General features: G+C 53.2%; 2 protein-coding genes across 2 annotated transcripts in view; both read right to left on the bottom strand.

The window, feature by feature from the left end:
- Nucleotides 1–12,167, bottom strand: part of TGME49_230830 (ATPase family associated with various cellular activities (AAA) domain-containing protein) — a gene marked incomplete at both ends in the record, with an annotated part of 42,128 nt that extends 29,961 nt beyond the window's left edge. The window contains 7 exons of the mRNA XM_018780274.1: nucleotides 714–844; nucleotides 1,350–1,487; nucleotides 1,841–2,111; nucleotides 3,782–3,918; nucleotides 4,940–5,149; nucleotides 6,048–9,409; nucleotides 9,669–12,167. Of these exons, the coding sequence (XP_018636868.1) occupies nucleotides 714–844; nucleotides 1,350–1,487; nucleotides 1,841–2,111; nucleotides 3,782–3,918; nucleotides 4,940–5,149; nucleotides 6,048–9,409; nucleotides 9,669–12,167 (6,748 nt within the window). The remainder of the gene's footprint in view (nucleotides 1–713; nucleotides 845–1,349; nucleotides 1,488–1,840; nucleotides 2,112–3,781; nucleotides 3,919–4,939; nucleotides 5,150–6,047; nucleotides 9,410–9,668) is intronic.
- Nucleotides 12,168–16,750: 4,583 nt separating this feature from the next.
- Nucleotides 16,751–20,572, bottom strand: TGME49_230840 (hypothetical protein; the record flags this gene model as incomplete). Its single annotated transcript, XM_002367944.1, has 4 exons — nucleotides 16,751–16,805; nucleotides 17,362–18,497; nucleotides 19,007–19,287; nucleotides 19,846–20,572. 4 exons carry the CDS (start codon nucleotides 20,570–20,572, stop codon nucleotides 16,751–16,753), a joined length of 2,199 nt encoding a protein of 732 aa, XP_002367985.1.
- Nucleotides 20,573–21,973: the final 1,401 nt, after the last annotated feature.

The following is a 21,973-nucleotide window of genomic DNA, read 5'->3' on the forward strand; positions in this document are numbered from 1 at the left end:
CATATGAACTCCAGAGCAAGAAGTTTCGGAGCAAACAACCTGCCCGATGTCTCCGTCGACGCATCTAAGCTGCTACCATTCAGTGCTTTGTGAGAGCTCGAGTTTCAGGATTTAGATTTGTCACATGGTCCCGGGCCGAGGAACAACGGACGTTCTCGCTTCGGGCAAACAGAGCGTGCTTCCCCAGAGCCGCTTCCTGCTTTGCGTTTGTATTTCTGTCTTCAAAGGTCTGAAACTTTGAAGAACGGGAGACGATGACACAGAGAGAGGGAGAGAGCTCGACATATCGGTCAGGAGCGTTGACAGAGGAAGCCGCGAGAGCAAGCAGACGAAGGAACTGCTGCAAATCCAGAGAAAAGCCAGAAAAATCGAATCTCTCCCGAGACAGGCGCGCTGCGCAGAGGACGCAGAGACGAGGAGAAAAGCGAAAGAGGAACCTCGGAGAAGTGGAGCCACAGTTGCCAGTCCAGCAGACACGCGCTGAGGAAGGCACCATTTCATATGTCTACCCGCCGTTCTCTCTCTCTGTTCGCTTACTTCTCTGTCTCTCTACGACTGGTCATTCTGTGCTTTGCTTCTCTGCTTGCATCGAGGCGTTTCCCTACGAAAGAACTTTTTTGCCCTTTCTCGCCTTTTGTCCCCCATCCAGGAGAGGCTTCCAGCACCCTTTCTTGACTTCTCTGCTCCGGAGTTTGTTTCTCCTGGCCTCTCACCTGCGCGCGCGAGGACCGACTTCACTGTCCGCATGTCGAAGTCGTAGTGAGGCTGCTGGCTCAGCTGCGTCGCCGCTGCCTCGAACACGGTCACAAGCTTTTTCGCCAGACTTTCGGCGGTTCGGAAGCCACTGAATCGAGATGAACACGGAGAGGAAACGCAAAAACTAAAAGTCGAAAAAATGAGTCTGTACCTCTAAAGGCGCGGGTGGCTTCCCATCCCGGCATCCAGTCACCCAGAAAAAGGAGGCGAAAGGCGACGCTGCATCGAATAGCCGTCACTGCATATGTGTATATTTTTAGACACCCCCGTGTGAAGATATGTATGCATGGACTGCAGGTAGATGCAAATATATGGACATAAACGTGCATGCGTTTTTACTCCTGTATAGAGTAGTTCTGAATAAACATATACATATATGTATATGCATATATATATATATATATATACATATCATGTACATTTACATATATATATATATATATATACATATATATATATATATATGCATGTGTGGAGGTGGAGGTGCGTCTTGGCACCTTGCCAGGTCGAGAGGAGATTGAGGCGTTTCGTTGTTCGGAGTTTGCGTTCGTTCCTGTGCGTGCCATCTTGGTGGATTTCCATGATTCACTTACCTGGCAAACAGAGTTACTTCTGCAATTCGCGCGAGGTCGGGCGCCACCATCGCCACGGGGCGGAAAAGCGATTTCAGGTTTTCGGGAAGGTCTGAACGTCCTGAGTAGTCTGGATTCATCGAAGCGAAAACTGCGAACCTACGCAGAACAGATGCGACTCCGACACACAAGAGGCGCGCATTCGAATCCCTGCAGCTGTACGACTGCACTCATACAAAACCGCAGAGGCTCGCAGACAGAAGCAACTTCATCTCTATGGATAAGGGGAATATTCCTAGAGTGACGATTGGACGCAGAGACACATACAAACGCGTTCCTCGACGCTTTGCGCAACTTCGTCGACTGGAAGGCTCTTCGTCAGGAGCCGACGCCGCTTTCTTCTCGAGATCACTCGAGACGCATGCAACTCCGTCAGTGGCCTTTGCAAATGCTAGAGAAATGGGCGTTCGCAGACATCGAACTCGGAGGTTCTGTGGCTCGCGCATGCCCACCGTTTGTTCAGGCGAATCTCTCTGCCCTCGAACTCGAATTCTTCGAGGCCTGCGTGCGCGGCTGTCTGTACACTACGCATTTGCTGAGCCACGACAGACAGGACCTCCACGTCCATTCTGTTGAATTCGTCCAAGCAAGACCAAGCGCCCGTCTGCGCGAGGCCGCTGAACAGCCGCGCCGTCAAGTTGCAGTCAAAGTCCGCGGAACAGTTGAAGACTACACAAGCGACACCCACGGCTTTCGCGAGGTCTTTAACCGTCTCCGTTTTACCTGAAAAGATACTCACAGGCATCAGCATGCATATACGAATATTCAAACACATGTAAGGATATACATACACACATATGCATATAAATATATATATATATATATATATACATATATATGTATAAATGTATGTATAAATGTATGTATAAGTGTATGTATAAGTGTGTTCAAGCATACACATAAACATGTACATATTTATGTGCATGCATAACTATATGAAGACCCAGACACAGGGACGTCTGCAAATACGTGTACACAAATACACAGAAGTACCTGCTTGAATTTTGTACACGTTTGTGTACACATAAATCGACAAAGGTGAATACGTGTGAATACATGTGAGCTCCTTCTTCTCTTTGGCCGTTGGCTTCTGCCTCGCTCTCTGACGCATCCAACTTCTTCTCGCGGACACTGCCTCTCGAGGCGACAGACGCAAACAAGATGCTGACGATTGATTTGTTCCTACATGTTACAATTTACAGTTCCCCTGCATTTATTATAGGCAACGCTAAATGGTTAAGAGAGAGCCTTTCGTGGAGCTCTGCTTTGAAAATGCCTTTCCGCCCTGCACGGGGCGCCTCCTCACAAGGAAGATGAATACGCTAGCTCTACGTCTGCTGTGAAACTGCGAGGACGCTACTAGAGAGCGGTTCGTCGGAGGCATCCAGAGAGTGGACTCGCGAAATACGGGACCTCATTGGGAGTTGAAGAAGCCATGGCTTATGTGGGCCTCGCAACAGTTTCTCGAGGGACTCAAACACTTACAATTTACTCCATCCTCTATTTCTACACGCAATTTCTATCCCTACGGTTACGAATGTATCTAGGATATCCATCTACAGATTCACATCCTTATATACAGATACATACACATATTTATCCAGATGTAAATATATATATATATATATATATGTATTCACATATATCTCCTTACCTGCGTAAATGTGTATCCATCAATCTGTCTACATATATATATATATATATATATATATATATAAGGATATCCATCTTGAATTTACAAATGCCTACAGGTCTCCAAATAATTCCGTTTCTCTCTCTATCCGTACAAATCCATATATATAATACACACGTGTGTCTGTACACCTGTCAATGTGTATATCTATCTGTGCATATCCATATGTCTTTCTATGTGCGTACTCCTGTGAGTGTAAGTGTACATGCACCTACGCATATTGAAAAGGACTTGTGTGTATGTGTGAGGCGCCATGTATTCCTCTCTCTCTCTGTGCGCGTGCAATCCGACTGGAATCTGCGAGTACGTTTGCTTTCTACCGTTAGCAAGGAGCGACAGTTTTGGAGAATACATTCCATACCTTATCCCCCCCGTCTACAATCCGCCTCAAGCCATCTCTGACGGCCTTCACGTTCGAGAATCGTATGACGCGGAAATGCCTCATTTTCAGATGCTTTCTGTCTCCTGCCTGGGAGTTCCCTCCTGTCCCTGCATATTCCGTCGTTCTCCACCACGGGCGTCGCCCCCCACCCCCTCGTTCCATCGGTTTCTGTTTCGCTCTCGCGTTTCGATTTATGCGTTGTTTTCCGTAGGGAAACTGGATTTCTCTCCCTCACGCGCTCCCCAAAGCAAAAACGTAAACGACCTCTGAAAAAGGACCCTTTCTCTTGTTCGGCGAAGGTGACGACCTGAGACTTACCGGTCCCTGCAGGCCCACTGAGGGCACCGCCGTACGACAGGCGCAAGGCTCCCGTCAGGGTCAAAAAACATTTTTCTGTCAGAGGCGTAATAACCAGGCGACGCGGGCTCTCCGACAGTTCATACGCATATTGAAAGCTGTACGCAAAAATAGACACAAGTAAACACGCGTTCTACCGCCTCTATATCTCTCTTTCCGGATATATATATATATATATATATGTATATATATATATATATATATCAGCTGAGGTACGCAGGCCTCTACATGGAAAAATGTATTTACAGATAGAGACATATGCACATGACTGTGTGTATGGGTTCATCTGCGCGTATAGAGAGATGCGAGTATCCAAACAAAGAATGCAATCAGACATGGCTGTATGCGTGAGTCTAAGGACATATATATATATATATATATATATATATATATATACATATATACATATATATGGATGAGTGGGTGGACATATCTTTGCTTCCCTGTGTATTTGGGACTGTGTTCATGTTTATTTCTACAAGGGAGGTACTGGGCATGTGTATATACACACATCTGCACACTCACGTGGAGACGCCGAACCTGGCAACCTTGTCTGGGTCAATGGTCAGCCAACCTGTATGTTCGAAATCAGTGATTTCTGAGTTATTTCCTCAGAATCGCGTTTCTGCATGCTGTTCTGTGTTGCACACCCTTGCCCGTCTAAAGAAGTGTATGATGAATGCAAACGCGCAGCTGACGCCCTGGCGAGCGAAAAGGATTTTTTCAGTTCCTTTCGAAGCTGCAGCAGCTTTACCGCGACCCCCCGACGCAGCCTTTGTAGCGGCAACTCGCCTGCGAGGGGTACATGGCACCTCCTTCGTCGGATATGTCGCTGTGTTGTCATTCCTTTCTCGGCGTCTGCCGTCGACTCTCCGCCTTTTTTTCCGTGGAACTGTGTCGCGATGTTTTGGACGAAGGTGTGACTGGCAGGGCAAGAACGGTGCGTTTCGGTAAATCGAGGTTGGAGCTTCGGAGAGGAAGTGGTGGACCGGCGTCTCACACAGAAACTGACTTGAACCTTTACTGCCTATTTCTGGATTCAGGATTCACACGACCTCCTCTTCAATCGCGCTGTCTTTTCTCCATCGCTTTCTCTGTACCTCCCTCAGTTCTACTCACGTCATGTCATGCTGAAGAACGAAGCAGTCTGCGACTTCTTCACTCCAGTAATACCGCAGATGTTTCTGCCATTCGAACGCGGAAGACGAAGGGCACCTGGCAGCCTCCAAACTCGCGACTACGTCTCTCCGATGGACGCACTGCACAACGAGCGCCTCTGCATGCGCTTTCTTCAGCGGGAAATCTTTACGGCGCTGAAACGCTACGAGCCTGCAGAAAACGAACCGGAAGCGCCAGAACGTTAGATCGACTCAGCCTCCGTACAAAGGTGGTGTCTTCCCTGATGTGAAGTCAATGAAACTCACAAACATGCACCAAGTCATCTCTCTGTCTACATATATACATATATATATATATATATATATTTGTGTAGGTATAGATATTTTATGAGTATACGTATACATGTATATATATATATATATATTAATATATATATATATATATATATATACGTTTGAAGAAGCCTATCTACGAGAATGTCGGTGTATATCCCCGTGCAGGATTGTAGAAACCTAATTCGCGAGGAGCAGAGATTTGCGTGGAGTCAAGGCGGTGAAAACAAAGTTTTGGATTTCCGTGTTTATCTCCCGATGTTCGCCGCCACGGCAAGCGAGGCTGGTGCGATGTTGGAAGTGCGAAAGCGCACAAGACGGAAAAGCGCATACATCTGCATGTTTATCGCGAACCGAAGCCTCACAACATATTCGGCACGGAAGGTTTAACGCCAGAATTCACTTTCACAGGCACCCTTTTTTATTCCACCACTCTCCTCGTTCGCTGCCGCTTTTCCTCGCTTTTTCGTGACATGCATGCAGCTCGTCTGACAGGCGCGAACAGGCGCTCTTTCCTCGTTTGCCTGGTTGCTGTATCCCTCCTCCATGCCGAGAGAACTGCTCGGACATCGCGCAGACATCACAGATCGCTGACGCCTCGCTCGTGAAGCACGACACCGAGGCGCCGGCCTCGTCGTCTCCACTTCCCCCGAAACATCGCCTGCAGAAATCTAGAAATCCCAGTTTCGCTAAATCCATTTTTAACAGGACGTCTAGCGTTTCTTGTCAATGCGCGCCCTGCTGCTTTCCACTGGTCTCCCTGTTCTCAGGAATACCTGGCAATGTTATCTTCGACTGTCGCTCTGCATGCAGCGAGTGTCTCCGGTCGTCTTGTCGCACCTTTGTTTGGTGTTTGGCTGGTTCTTCTTTCTCTGTTTTTCTCGTCGCTTTCCTCAGAGTCTTCAGCGCCTCCTCTCGCGATCCGTTCGCCTTCGCCGACTTCGTCGCGTCTGCCTCTGTCGAGAGCTCTTTCGACTTGCGCCGTGAAGACGAGTGCATCGGCCAGCGCGAGACATTGGGAGGGATGCTCCCTCAACCAAGATAAGTAATGTTTCGCCAAATTCGCGTTTCCCCACGCACTTGCCCTCCTCGCCTCGACGCCCCCCACACTGTCTCTCTCAGGGCGTGTCTCCAACCCAGTCGCCAGGGACGAAGAGGGCGCGAGAAGACCTGCGGGGTAGCTCCGCCAGGCCTCCTGCAGCCGCGAGTAGAGGGCAAACTGCATGCATTGCTCCACTTGCGAAAAACACACTTCAGGAACTTCTGAGGGTTTCACAAACTCGCAGAATTGCAGGAACTCTCCGTCCGCGGATATCATCCCGCTCGCGACGACTGACGGACCGGTGTCTCCGCTGGCGCCGTTGCCGCGGGTGTCTCCAGCGTCCCCACTGTCTCCTTCGGGCGTCACCAGGTCGTCGCTGCTCAGGGCCTGTGTGGGCCTCTGGGGGGGGGCGTGTGGGGTGTGGTCGCGCCAGGGGAAGACAGAGTTCCGCCGCGATTGGGTCCTGAAGAAGAGCGAGGCGGAAGAAGTTCTCTGGAAGGAAGAAAGCGAAGATGTCGACTGGAAAGCATATGTCGGCATGGTCCCTGTGGCAGCGGTGAAGACGACTCGCTGGACACCGTCGAAACACTTGGGCAGAAGGCCCTGCAGCCTCTCTAGGGACCTCGCCGCGAGCGCTTTCAAGACTTCCTCATCAGACAAGAAGTAAAAGCGCGGGAACGCCTCGCGTTTCGTCTCGAGGTAGGCTGCGAGACTCTGTTGGACGCGCCCAACAACAAAGTTGAACTGTTTGAGAGCTTCCGCGAATCCGGGGCGCGCGGTGGTGGCTACGACGTTCGCGGACTCGGTCCGCACGCGGCGCATGGTGTCTGCCCAGAACTCGTTCATTTGCCTGAAGGCCGCCGCTTCCCTGGGAAGCCACTGCTCCATCTCGCCACTCGCAAAGACCCCCTCGAACGTCACCCACGCTCGCTGGAAGGTCACCATCTCTCTGAGGACCTCGCCGGTGAGGTCGACCTTCGCCTTCCAGGCCTCGACCTGCGCGCGCAGGTCCGTCACGAAGGGTGAGAAGAGCATCGACTGAAGCGCGGCGCCGTGTTCTTCGAGTTGTGCGGTCACCTCGCTCAAGTCGTCCAGGAGAAAGCAGTCCGGATTGTCCACGAGCGGCTTGGTCGCGAAGTTCGTCTCTTCGAGCGTCTCGCGAATGCGCTCGAGCGTCGCCTCCAGCGCGCCCTCTGCGGAGGCTCGAGACGCGACCTCTGCGATCAACTCGGCGTGTGAAAAAACGCCAGCGGCTTCGAGCTGGCCGAGCGGGAGGGGCGCCGGGGATTCGCTTTGGAGGCTTAGCGCGCGGAAGATCTGCGTCCAGTGCCTCGGCTTCAGCGCCGGATTGTTCAGGTCCAGGACAGTCGGCAGCCGCGCGATCCACGCCTCCACGCGATCTCTCAAAGCCTCGACGACGGGGTCTGAGGGAAGTTCCGCCTCGCGGAACTGAAGAGCGGTTGCGAAGGCTTTGACGCGGCTCTGGAGTTCCTCGCCGTTCAACTCCGATACGGGCGTCGCTGTCCACTCTGCCGTCGCGGCCTGCAACTCATACACACTGGTCCACAGCTTCAGCTTCGGCCGCACGAGGCGCTTAGCCGCCTCCGTGTGTCTGAAGACGAACGCGCCATCGGGACTCAGCAGCTTCTGCGTCTGCTGCAGAGTCGAGGCCTTCGCGTCGAGGTCGCAAATCTGACGGTCGTACGAATGGAGCGCCTCGAGCACGGCGAGCGCCGAATCCATCAGCTTCACGTTCTGGAACTGCTCTTCGGACAGCGCTCGCGATATCGCCTGAGTCTCCTGCTCGACTTGCGCGCTCTCCTGCTTCAACTCCGCGAGCATCGCATCCAGGTGTTTGCGAATGTGCTCTGCAGCTCCCAAGAGCTTCTCTTTTTCGAACAGCGCCGCGGCCTTGTTCAAGCTCTCCAGCAGGATCGAGTCCTCCACCGCGACACGCACCTCGTACTGCTTGAGGAGCTGAAACATGTCTTCTGCCGTCGCCTGAGCGTGGTCCAGCTCCTCGATCTGGCTTCGAGTCCATTTGTAGGTTTTGACGAACTCGGCAAAGGGAAGGAGCTTCGTGGGCCGCGCGTCGAGCGCTGCGTTCGTCCGCCCGTACCGCGCGACTGTGTCGCGCAAGTGCTCGCGCGTCCGCTGAAGCAGCAGCCGCTTGAGCGCCGCCAGGGCGTTCTCCGTCGGTGGGCTCAGCGCGGCTTTCAGGTCGTGCGCCTGGATGGAGAAGAGTCCGACGACATGTGTCGGATTCAGTTTCTCGAGCCGGCCTTGGAAGTCGCGAATCGTCTCCAGTTCGTTGCTCAGTTCGTCGTGCGACCGCAGCGAGGCGCAGACTGCAGCCTCGTTCCACTCGCGGCCGTAGTCGTAGATCTCCCGGTAGATCGCAAAGTACGAGTCTGCGTAGCGGCGCGCGCGGTCAAAGTCGCGCGCGAGGCGTCGCTCGACGTCGTCGCGGGTCGTCAGAAACGCCGAGCAAGTCTGCAGGAGCTGCTCGACCGAGTGGCGACCGCGAAGCGCGACAAAGTCCTCGTAAAGCCGACTCGCCGCGAAAAACGGAACTCCCGCCGCGACGCCCACCGTGCCATCCCAGAGTTCGCGAAGCGCTCCCTGAAACTGCTCGAGGTTCGGTGCGAACTCGACGCGCGTGTCGCCGAACTCGACTTGGACTCGGAACCACTTGCTGCATGTGCTTTCCTCTTGCAAACGCTCTCGGAGATGCAGCACTGCGGTGGTCACCGCGTCCACCAGCCGCACCGCCAAGACCGAGTCCACGAGTTTCACAAAGTCCCCAAACAACGCCTCGTCTGCGAAGGCCATTCGTAGGAGGCGCGCGCGCTCCCGAGCCTCCTCGCTCTCCTGAACCATGCTTTTGCTCCGATTCACTGAAGGCCGCTCGAGAGGATCTTCCTCAGGCAGCAGCGTCGCTTCGTGAAGTCGCGCCATCAACTTCTGCAGCGTCTGATGCACACGCTGCTGCTTCGCTTCAAACGCCCGCACCGCCCCCGTCTTCACGTCCGAACGCGTCGCTGTCTGAAGCGCTGTGAAAGCCGCCAGGTCAAACAGCGCACCTGGACCCGGGACCTATAACCAAGAGTACCCCCACACATGCATCAAACCCTACATATATACATATACATATATATATATATATATACATGAATATATATATGTACTTGAATTGGTTCAAGTTAATTGTGTACCTGAATACTTTGGACGACCATCCATGAGAAATATATATATATATATATATATATGTTTATATGTATATATATGTGCCGAGGCATCTGCATAGAGAAGCTTGTTGGTAGTACATTTGCACCCTTCGGTGCGTGAAGTTCACCTGAATCAGAGGCACGTTTCTGAGTTCCGCCAGGATGCCGAGAATCTCCAGCAAGTGGTCCGCAAATCCAGGTTTCGCGAGGAAGAGCCGGCGCCCGAGGCGCGCTCTCTGGCGGCGGTAAAGGAGTCTCCGGACGCTGTCTCTCCAGAGGGAAAGCAGTTTTCGCGGCAAGAACGTCCTGAAGAAGAGCATGGAGCGCAGCACTGAAAACGCAAAGGCCTGGTGCGAGAAGTCGGAGAGCGTCATGAACTCCGAGGGGCGGCCAGGGCAAATGTGGACGATGCCTGTCGAGGAAATCGTGAAGTGTTCGGGCTCCGCCTCCTTCTCAGGAACCACGAGGAGACTGTACTGGTCTTCTGCGTCGCTCTTTCGCCGGTTGCAGTAAAGGAACTTCGTGCTCGTTGTCGCGCCGTACCGCGCGAAGAAAGCGATCGCATCCTCGCCAGTCACCACGCGCCTGAGCGCCTCCTCACTCTGTCCTACGCGCTGCGTCTCGGCCTGACACTCCGCGCCCAAGACGGCCTCCGCGCGGTACAAGAGATCGGGGACCACGGACGCCCCGCCCGTCGACAGCTCCGTCGCGGTCGTCGCTGTCAAATGTTCCTGTCCAGACCCGAGCGCCGACCCCTGTGACGCGTCACCCGCCTCTTCCAGAAGCCGGCTGGTGGTCACAGCCGCGCGCGCGCTGTCTGAGTTCCCCTCCAGGTAGATCGAACACAGAGTCGGGAGGTACGAGGGGAGTTCGACCTTTTGGGGGGCCTTCTGACACTGCGGCGGGCCTAGAGGCCCCGCGCGCTTCGTGGGGACTCCCGACCCCTCGCCTTCTTCGGCCTTCGCCGCTGAGCTGCCGACCCCTCCGCCGGCACGCAGCGGCGGCTTCGGGTCCGACTGTCTCTGCTTCGGGCCCGACTGTCTCTGCTTCGGGCCCGACTGTCTCTGCTTCGGGCTCGACTGTCTCTGCTTCGGGTACACCGCGCCTCGCGGCGGGCCTCGGCCTTGCGGTGAGGGACCCAGGCGAGAAGCGCGCGGCGGAAGAGACGGCTGAGAATTAGAGGGTTTGCGACCCGCGATTGGAGGCAGTCGCCGCACGGACTCGGCCAGAACCGCAGCTGGCGATGTGCGTGTTGGGCGAGCAGAACACAAGGTTCCCGTCGAAGAGACCGAAGGCCTCCTGGCGGGCGAAGAGACAGTCCCCGGAGACTCGTGACGGCGTGGAGGAGACGATGAGTGCCGCATCGAGAGCGCCCCCATGTCGTAGTAGTACGATCGGTGGGAGTACGCGCCAAAGAGCGACGCATTTCTTAGGGTCTGGGCGACGATGCTTCCTTCATTTTCCACTCGAGCTACAGGCGAAGTCTCGCCCTGACTGTAGCCTTGCAGAGATTTGTCGCGGTCGCGCGACTCTGAGCAAAGCTCCGACCCAGGGCGTCGCCGATCAGGACTTTTCGGGTGCAGCGCGCGATCTCCGCCTTCAGCTTCTGTCTCTATCCCCTCTGGTTGTACCTGCAGCCCACAGGCTGTCTCCATCGGGGATGCTGTTCGGAGACAGGTCGAGAGGCGAGAAGCAGCGATATCAGAGGGAGGCAGAGGGCTGAGAGAAGATACGTTCTGCGAATCCGCCTTCTCACGCCCCGTTCCAGCAGACCCAGTAGTGCACAGAAAAGGCGACGCACGCAGTGCCGCGCCAAACTGAACCATTCGTCTTCCTTGTTCCTGGAGAATACTGCGAGAACAAGAAGCCTCGCCCCTAGGCAGAACTCCCAGTGTTTTCGCCTGAGAGGACGGCCGCGAGACGTCTGGCAAAGATCTGGGAGACCCAGAAGTCCTCGGTCTCACCGCATCAGTTTGTGTCCCAGAGAGACAGCTCCTCCCGAGTTCCGCAGGTGGGGCGCCCGCAAGGCCTGCGACGCTCCGCTGGTTTCCATACAGGCCCCGAGCCGCGGTCGGAGACTCGCCCGGGAGCTCCGACGGGGGAGAAGATCCCCCATGGGCAGGACGGTGCTGCCCTGGGCTAGACGCATGCAGAGCGACAGGGAACGAGTTGTGAGGAGCAATAAAGCGCGACGTCGAAGAGACACAGGCGACGGCAGACCCGACGGGCGGGGAGGCTCGAAGCCCCCCTGCGCAGTAACTCTTGGAGGGAGAATGCCGGGACGGAGAATCGCGACAGCGAGGAGACGATGCACGTTGTGAGGGGGCGTTTTGGTGGAATATCTGTCGGGAGGCAGGAGGCGTTTTTGCGTCTGGAGAGGAGATCTCGCGCAGCTCGGCAGGCGCTGGAGACGTCCCCCTTTGGAAGGCCTCCAGCCGATGAAGATTTTGCGGAGATGCTGGCGCCCGAGCGCCTGGATCAGAGGGCAAAAGTCGCGGAAGTGAGGGACCTACGGCGTGGGCAGGACGAGACGATGGCTGCGAAGAGACAGGCGCGAAGTCGATAGAAGGAGCAGCCTGCGGGGCTTTTGACGGACGTGAAGGCGGCCCTGGACAGCCTGGAGCCATGGCTTGGTTGGGTGAAAACAGGACCCCAAAAAGCGGACGTTTTCAAAGGGCAGAGGAATTGACGCAGAGTGAAAAGGGGCCTTGAGAAACATGGAGATCCATGACAGAGTGTTTCACCGAAGCGCACAGACTTTCCGTGTGGGTATCACAAAATATGAGCTCGTTGCAGGTGAACACGCATGCACGTAGACGCACTGGGGCGTCGACATCGAGGTTTCACCGACAGATCCCCGGACCGTAGGCGAGAGAGGAGACAACAGAACACCCGGGTCAACTGAGACGCACGGGAGCAGCCCCGATTCACTGGCTCAAGAGACCGTGAGTTTCCAGGAAAGAAACGAAGCCAACCCTGGCACTTCAGGAGAGACACTACGAGGACTTTGGAATCACATGCGCGACACGGAGCTGTTTCAACAGGTATGCACTGTTGACGCTCAGCGCGACGGAGACTTCTTAGGCTGGAGGGGAAAAGAAAAGCAAGCAGCTGCAAGGCGAGGAAGTCCTCAATGGAAAACGCGAAAGCTTCGGAGTCGTCTCCGCTCGGCTTGCGGGTGTTTCCAAGGAACAGGTTGTTTTGCAGGTAAAGCAGGTGAAAAGGAAGCCAGTGAAGTCCAGCTGAAGGTCCTTGCCAAGACGTGTAAGGCAATGGAGAGACCGATTCGGCGAAAATCAATCCCATTCACATCACGTTTGTTTGCGCATGGCATTTGTGTCTCTTTTCTGTGCTGAAGCGTCTGCTGCCGTCCGACACTCTGCCCGGTTTCCTCCAGAAAAAATCATGTGTCCCATGAAGGCACAGAAGCTTCAAGAGTTTGCGTTGGGATTTCCAGAAAACCAGAATAGATGCTGAGCGTTTCGGGGTTCAAAGGGCATTTCGAACGACGGAAACACGCTCCTGCCGCGACTGAGGTTGTTGGACGGTCGTTGCTGTGGCATCTCTGTCTCACTGTTTCTTTGTCTTTTCCTTTATGTGTCTTCGCTCCCGTCGGTGCGCCTCGCAGCACAGAGGCTGCGGCAACGAGCGGAGTTTTTGTTTTGTCCCTCAGGTGGACAGTGAGTCGACAGGTTTCTTACAACCGGTTGACCCGCTCTCCACGGCAACTGAATTGCTACTGGTCTTGTCGTCTAGATCTGGACTCCTCATAAAGGTACCTAACGAAATCGAATATCTGAGTACCCGTAGGAATAGCCATCATAATAGTGAGTATCAAAGAGGGAAACGCGACTTCAGGACACCAAAAGTGATCCGGGCACGGTCAAGCCTGCCCGTGGCGTTTGAGGCCGTGGGCAAGACGCTGGAAAGGAGGCGAGATCTTTGACAGCTTGACATGCGTTTCTCTGAGTTCCTCTTTCCACACACAAACTTTCGCGGACGCACAAAACAAAGCGACATACGCAAAAATGTCCAAATTTGTCAAGGGTGCATGTACAGCCCTGCTCTGGACACGATCGGAGAGTCGTTGCCGCCGGTGTTCTTGACATAGTTTTAAACAAAGAGAAGATATGCCGCACCACTCTCTCCCTTCTCGTTTTACTCGCTTTTCTCTTCACATCAATACACGTTTGTTTGCGTGTGTGTGTGGGACCTAAGTTGTTTTGCGGCGAGTCTTGCGACAGCAGACCCACAGGGCCCCCCGTTTTTCCAAATTTTTTCGTTCGAATGTTTTTTCCCCACTGATCAGTTTTATTTGGAAAAGGAAAAGCCATCCGAATCTCGAATCTGTGGTCTCGATTTGCACACAACCGGAAATACCCTACTCAACAAATATTGCGTTTGAGCCGAAGCGATTTTTCTGCTGTCCACCTCCGACTTGGGTGACCTAAAACCGGAGTCGAGAAACGACACAGAATCGGGGAAAGCCATGCTCTTAATTCCGCGCGGAATGTTCGGTACTAATGCTTTGTTTCCTACACTCACGTTCACTCCTTTTTCTTACGTCTGCACGGACGTGACCAGAGGGCTGGAAAAAGCAACTGCAGTGACTCATCGCAGAACCGGGTTGCCACTTGTCGTCTCGTTGACCCAGGATCCCCGAAAAGGAAAAACAATCGCCTAGCTAGCGGAGAGAGAAGTTTTGACAAAAACACAAACATTAGAAAAGTCCTGGAGAGGGCAAGCGTTTCCGTTGCTCAGCCCCCCCAGTCAACAGGAGAAGTGCTTGACTGTGGTCGAGTTATCGCAGCGAACAGGAATTGAAGCACCAGCGTTTTTCGGACGCATTTCTTGTTTATGTCCCGAGGTTGTGTGTCCGGCTGCAGTCCTGGGGGAAACCACTGCGGGGCGAGATTGTCGGACAACAGGCGAAAAACACACTTTGCTGCTTCAAGTGGCTTCACGGATTAGAACTCAGGTGACAGCGCTGTGTGGTGTGACAGGCAAAGCAAGATTGTTTGCTTCTGCTGCGTTTTGTCTTAAACATCCTTCATTTCGGTAACATTTAATGCGCTGCTTATAATTCGAACGCCACCGTGAATGTGGACGCATCCAATAGGGGGCGGAACCAGAATCCACGGTCACAGATAGCACACAGCCACATCGCGTTTGCTCCACCCAGTGTGAGAGGGCATCACTGTTTTTTCCAGGTACACTCGTATTCATACATTTTCGTTTTTTGCATGTACTTACTACTGAATCGTGATCCTTCACTCACGTGTATCTTTGGGATGGGGAGCTGCGTCGCTTTTTGGACACCCACTTCGCTGTGTGTCGAATTCCCCGTAGGTCTGAGACAATGACTACTTCGTCGTTCCCTCACACCCTTTTTTTCGTGTCCTGACCTACATATATGCATTTCTACAGTGCCGCCCTAACTCGCCGAGGATTCTGAAAGGACTGTGCATGGCACGTTTGACCGCAGTGTATCGTGTGAAACAATGTGTTCCGCCGCTAGTGCAAGTTTGTAACCTTTTGCTTGCAACCGCACGGAGAGAAGCAACCACCTGGGCAAAAAGGTTGATATTCTGTTGCAAGTTCCAGATGGAAACACAGTCACTACATGGTAGACGGAGCTCTCAAGTCGAGTTTGTACGGCGAATGGAGGAAACAAAGGTTGTTTATGAAGGCATCTTCAGCGCGTTTTCAAGAGAAAAGTGTGTAGACACCCCGCCTGTATTTTACACCTCCGTGTTTCCTATCTCAAAGCGTGTCCGCCGATGCGCGCACAAATCCTTGGAAAATTCTTTAAGAATTCGATGCTACTCAGACGTTCAGCTGCCTTTTGTGCCTCGACCTCGGGTCGATGCCCAGACCTGATTTCCAGTTTATGAACTACGAAGGAAGGCGGGACTAATGAGATTGAAGAACCGGCTGCTGATGTGATGGAGCTACACACCCAGACAACACGAGCATCTGCAGAGGGCCTTGCCCACACTACCCATGCTCTCGCGCTTTCTTGTTGCCATAAACATAGTCTTTCAAATGCTCTGTCTGCGTCCAATCTGTTGCATGCGGTCGGCTGCATGCGACATGTCTCTCTCACGACTACCACGTGCGTCTGTTTCATCGAAGTTTTTCTGGAGTTTCTAACTGCTTATTCGTTGTCTCGGCAACCGCGGGCCGAACGCAGCGGCGCGATGCCTCCATACACGCGTTGCAGATTTACTCCGTTTAAGCCACAAGACCTCTCGTTTTAACGTCCGACGGAACTAGGCGTGTATCAGACGCACACACGAATGGCACTTACGGCTTGCCTTGTATGCACAAAGTCTACACACGTAGGTGGTACAATGCACAAAGCAATTTGTTTTCCTCGGTGAGATCACCGGCAGTGCCTCCCAATAGATAAAATAGCCACCAGGGCAACAGCCCCTCTCCCCATCCCCCCCCCCTCCCCTGAATTTTTGGAAGCGCCTACTGAGAAGTCGAAAAGCATTCCCACTCTCCTCGTCACTCCCGAATTTCCATCCTGGATTCTCGGAGTTTCTCTCGGCTACCCACTCAGCCAACGAGACCCGAGAACGCAGGTACGCACAACCCTTTCCAAATCACCGTGCTCCTTTGCGCTGTAGAGAGACTGGGAACTCCCAGTCACTCTAGACACGAAAAAAAGTCGAAAGACCTCGTATACCTCGCGGGTCATATGAATTTAAAATCTCTCCTCGAATCATAAGCTCCGCCACACAACAAAACACTTCCACTATTCTACTGACGTACACAGATGGCATCCCCGATAAACTTCCTCTCTGTTGAGATAAAAACATATCCGTAGATCAGCGCACACGCATGCAGACCGATAGATATAGGCGGATTGATACATATATATATATATATATATATATATATATGCGTATGTATGGAAGGCGTGATAACAGCTGGTTCATACGGTTAAGTCGACTCTGCGGTCAAGGGAACTCGGACCAAAACAACTGGAATGTGACTCCACTAGAAAGCGAGCGCGCATCCATTTCTTCCCTAATTTAAAAAGTTGACTTTCTGCATCCTGGGGTCTCGCCGGACGTGCAGAATTTTCGATTATCCGAGATACCGGCATTCGTGCGGTGCGTCCACACCAGCGCGTGATGAATACAGACGCACGCAAAGCGACATGTGAGTGATGAACTGTGTTCCTGTCTTACTCAGAGCGTCAGTTGAGAGAAGCATTTTCTTGGAAGCAAAACTGCTGCTCAACACCTCCGAACCTGAAAAGAGAAAGCCAGTACAAATTCAGTGTACAAAGAACGCGCGTACCTGCCCCTCCATGGTCCTTTCTTTAACATGCACAGTTCGCGTCTCGTTAGGTCTTGCACTGTAAAAACCCTATCGAGTGAAGTGCGTCTCTTTTGCCTTCCTTCGCTTCTCCACCAACGCTCTTTGGACTCTGAACTCGTGCTCTCTTTGCAGACAAACGAGAAACTCCACAGTACCTACACACACCTATAAACATACATATACGCATATATATATATATATATATATACATCTGCACATATGTATATATATATATATATATATGTGTGTGTTTGTGGCTTTGAATTGCGAGATGTATTCCCATGGTCAAGCGTGCAAAAAAACCGAAGCGTGCATGCGTCGGCATCACCCAATCACATTGCAATTGAAAAGCTCAACGGACTGTTTGTTGAAACATTCCGTATCCGCAAACGAAATAAAAAAGTAAGGAGGTTAACACAAAGTGCAAGGATGAAGGCAAGACAGTGCCACAAAGTGCAAGGATGAAGTTTTTCTTCTTCGACTTACCTAGTCCAAATGAGAGCAGCAGCGAAGGCGCCAAAGTATGGCGCAGCTGAGAAAAGGAGAAAGAAAGACAGCCATGGAGAGGCTGTTGCACAAGCTTCATCGAACTCGAAGAGGATTTCCCCATCGCCTTCCTCCCTGCCTAGAATCTGAATTCCCTCGACATCCTTGTCTGGTGAGATTCCAGGTGGCAGCAGGAAAGTCGGAAGGCCGAGTTTCTGTTCGCTTTGCTCCTCGAAAAAGTCCGAGGCGGCGCCAGGCAGCGTCTGTCCACCTCTGTCGATTCCCCCCACTCTCTCTGTCTTCGGTGCCTCCTGCTCCACGTCCAGCAGAGAGAGCGCAACGCCGTCTGGCAAACGAGAAACAGGGCCGGCGGAAACACCAGCAAAACGCTGAGAGGCAGCAGCAGATGCGACACCGGCGACGGCAGGCGAAGCGTCGCGAGAAGAGATCCCGCGAGAGAAGACAACGCCAGGCGGAAACGAGGAAGTCGCGGATCGAGCAAACGAGGAGTCGAGCTCAAGGAAGGCGCCTGTCTTCTCCCCCGCCACAGCTTCAGCGCCTCTCCCCTGGAGGCGAAGACCTCGGACCTCCGCCTCTCTCCCCCCTCTCGCTTCGCTGCCTGCCGACGCACCCGACGCCGCGAGCTGGGAGTACGCCTCGGGTGTACGTACACCTGAGGAGCCTCGATTTCCTCCGTCGGGCGCCCCCAGGGTTTGGAGAGCGCCGGGGATCTCTGCGGTGGATCCTCGTGAAATGGCAAAGATGCGTTCTGCTTGTCGGCGAGCACAGTTGGAGGCGTACGCGACGGCGGGGTTCAGCGACGACCGAGAGACTGGCAGAGACCAGGCGAGAAGCAGAAGAAGAAAGGGAAGCGCGACCGCCCACGCGCGAGGCTTTCCAAAGCGTTTTTGCGGCTCAAACGCAGAAGTGAGAAGGTCTTCCTTCTTCCCGAAAAAGAGGAAAGGCCGCGAAAAAAAAGAGCGACGCAGAGAAGAAGACGATGGCAACGCGGACGCAGCGCACCGGCCGCCTGCAGCTCTGTCGAGACTTCTCTGTCTCAAGCTCAGGGACGCCACTTCTTCACGCGAAGAACGAAAAAACGAGGAAAGCGCAACGAGTTGAAGAACCGATGCACCCTAGAGACCACAAAGACACGCACATCTCCAGAGTGCAACCTTCAAAAGCCGTTTTAGAAACCGAGGCAGAGATATACATACATACATACACACATACATACATATACACATACATACATATACACATACATACATACATACATACATACATGCATGCAGATGTGTACACGTTTATAAAGACCGACACACCTAGATGGATACTTAGAGCGACAGATCTAGGTGAACAGGTAGACCCTAGATCCCGGCGATCAACCGTCGCGTCAGTCTACACGGTAGGAGCTCCGGAGAAACGCGAGTGACGTTCGTGATCTCTCCCGGCCTCGAACTGCTCCTCCGCGTATCCACGACCTAACTGAGCAGGACTACAGTGTTTGTCCTGATCAGCACGGTGGATCACTACCGGACCTGGCAGCTGAAACCCTTGAGTTTTCTACACAGAAAATCGCACAGAGTCTGACGGGCATGTTGATGCCTCTGAAGACGCCGAACTGTAGACAAAGAAGCCTCACCATAAGACACGCGCCGAGAGCTTCAAAGAAGGCTTGCCAAGCCACCTGAGCGCTCAGAAAGAGGTCTTGCTTGGTTGTTGTCTCTGCAGTTCCACGATCCAAGGGAAGCGCGTGGACAGCGAAGAAGGCCCCCGCCCCTGCAGCGAGATACTGAAGGCAGACGAGGAGATTGACGGAGAAGCAATTCATCCGGGAGGCGTCGCAGACACTGGGAGCCGACGCAGAAGAGGAAGCGAACGCGGTGTACGCAGCGTACAGAAAGGCTGGATTGCAGAAGACCCCTGCAGGAAAAAACAGACTAGTCGACCCACGGATGTGCAAAAGCTCCCCTGTTGCGCTCCCGAAGTGTTGAAAAATGCTGAGATTCCCCCAATGCACACGCATATCCGCATGCACATATGTATATATAGAAATATATAAATATAATATATATAAATATGTATATAAATATATATATATATATATGTATATATATGTCTGCATGTATGGATGCATGAATGCATGCATGTGTGCCTGTATAACTCCTCCCTTTCTCATGGCCTGCTTCCCTGGAGCTAGTTACATATATATATATATATATATATATATATATTTGAATTTATATCGACGGGTATATGCGTGGATGCCTGCGCCGTATGCCTCTCCTGTTATTCGTTTGTATGCACATATTGAAATGTCTGCGCATCGCCTGGGAGACCTGCCTCGTCTCTTTTCTCTGTGCCTCTCTGCTGCTCCACCCGTGGTACGCGCGCTGCTTGTCTCCACCAACTCCTTCACGACTTCAGCGCTGACGCCTCCGGGTCCAGTGAACGTGGACGCGAATAAACGGGGGCACTCACCTAGGAGGGCGGCGACAGCGTAGAGAAGGAGAGGAAGCCTGGCAGCGATCGCCCATCCGCCTAAAGTCGGTTCTGCGTCTCCGTCTCCATTGAGAGAGCTCGCCGTGAGAGTCGCAGCTCGTGCGGATGCATGCACCAGAAGAGCGACGAGGAACGTTCCGAGGACTTCACACATGCAGCCTCGCCAAGAGAGTCCCTCGACGAGCTTGCCTGGTTGAGGAAGCGTCCACGTTGCTGGCAGCCACCCTGAGGCGCTTCTGTCCGCAGAGGCAGACAGAGCAGTCGAGCGCGAAGGAGAGACAATGTCCCCTAGGTTGTGTTCCGAGACGCCTCTCGGAGAAGAGAAATGGTGGAAGCAGAACGGAGACACCGCAGCAGGGTGGAAGAGAAGTCGGCGGGCCGCGATGCGGAGGTTCACAAACAAGGTTCGGAGAGAGGAGTCTTCCCCGAAGTCGTCGTCGACATCCAAAGACTTTCGACTTGTCGAACTGTCGGAAGACGAGGAACTATGCAGTCCACTGGACGCAGACCCTTTCTTCAACGTGCCGTCCTTACCATTTCTTTCTTGCAAGTGTCTCTTCTCTGACTGCAGTTCTGAGGAGGATGCGTCGGGTGTTCCGACAGAAGACGCGGGCGAAGAGGGCACCGTCGAACCGAGCGAGCAAGCCGCAGTCCCCGGCAGAATCAGCGGTCGAAACTCGTCGTCGCTCTCCAAAAAGACCTCCATTGTGTAGTCTCCGCGCAACACGAATCAAGCAGAGCCTTGTCTTTGTCTCTGGACGCCAGCAGAGACCTTCCCGAGGGTCCTCACAAAGCCATGAGGGCCAGCTGAGGTACACAACGTCGTCTTTCGGGTGCGAGGGAAGAAATCCAATTCAAGATTAGAAATTGCGGGTTCGTGGTTAAGATACACTGAGGAATTGTCAATACGAATGTAAGGAACTGTAGCCGTAAAAGCATCGCGTCGAGTAATGAGGCGTCACGTACATTCAGGAAGCGAGAACGGGTGAACTGAGTCGAGAGAAGAATGCACCCAACGGTTCCGCAGGTAAGGGTTCAAGAGGTAGGGGACCAGCTGCCCGCATTTCATCGTCGGTGATCAATTCGGTTTGAGAGCGCTTCCTGAAGGTGCAACGTGGACTGGAGAGAAAACTGACTGGAGGCAGGAGGTCCCGAGACAGCTCGGAAAACAGATTTTCGAGTGAGGCGCTTTTTCCACAGTATAAGCTGAAAGAACCGCCGCGAGAGAGCGACGCCTCTGCAGCCATTTGCTCCTCTCAAGGGTTTCACCGTGTAACACGTGAAAAGGCATTTGCAGAAGGTGGAAGACGGAGCAAAACGACGGAAATCATCGGAGAAAATCGAACACGGGGCTAGTATCACCGGCAGAAGTGAAGCCGCAAGTTGTCTGACGAAACTCGACTCAAGGATCGCCCAGTTTCCACGGCTCTCTCTCCCGTTCTGCCGACAGAAGGGAGAGGCGAGTGGTCGGAAAACGGATGGAGAAACTCAGTTTCCAGCATCGACCCTGGCACTCCGCTATGAGAAGTTCCGAGGGGCGAAGCGCGATGGGCATGTATGTTTGCCTAGAACGTTCCAGGGACACCTGGGTCAAACAAATCCGCAAACGAAAGGACATGAAGTCAATTTTCGCAGCCCCGGCTTTTTGACAGAGACTGTGGACTAAACAGTGCGCATTTCCATGTCTTTCACCGGCGCGGGAAAACCTCGCAGTCGCCTGTCTCGGAAGGAGCACATGCACCGCCGCGCCTTTGTCGGTTCTCCCCCAGACAGGAGGAACGAGTCGCGGTTCAACCCCGACGGGAGGAAAGGCGAGATTTAAGTGGAATTCCTTCTCACACTCATCACCATTACGGACGATAAGTCACTTCGTTTGCAAGCTGCTCAAACACGGTCCGATTCTGTTCGTGTGCTGATGTGCAGACGACGTGACAGGATCTCGAACATCGGGGGAGTGTGGCAGCGCCGCCATTGCAAGAAGCTCCACGATTCTCACGCCGCTGTGTTTGCTAACGGGGATAAATATATAGGAATGACTATACATGTGTGTACGTAAACTAAAGGGGAGAAAGTTCTGCCAACCGGGCCCACTTGCGAGGCTGGACGC

The sequence above is a fragment of the Toxoplasma gondii genome, chromosome VIII (genome assembly GCF_000006565.2).
Source record: "Toxoplasma gondii ME49 chromosome VIII, whole genome shotgun sequence".
Lineage (NCBI taxonomy): Eukaryota > Apicomplexa > Conoidasida > Eucoccidiorida > Sarcocystidae > Toxoplasma > Toxoplasma gondii.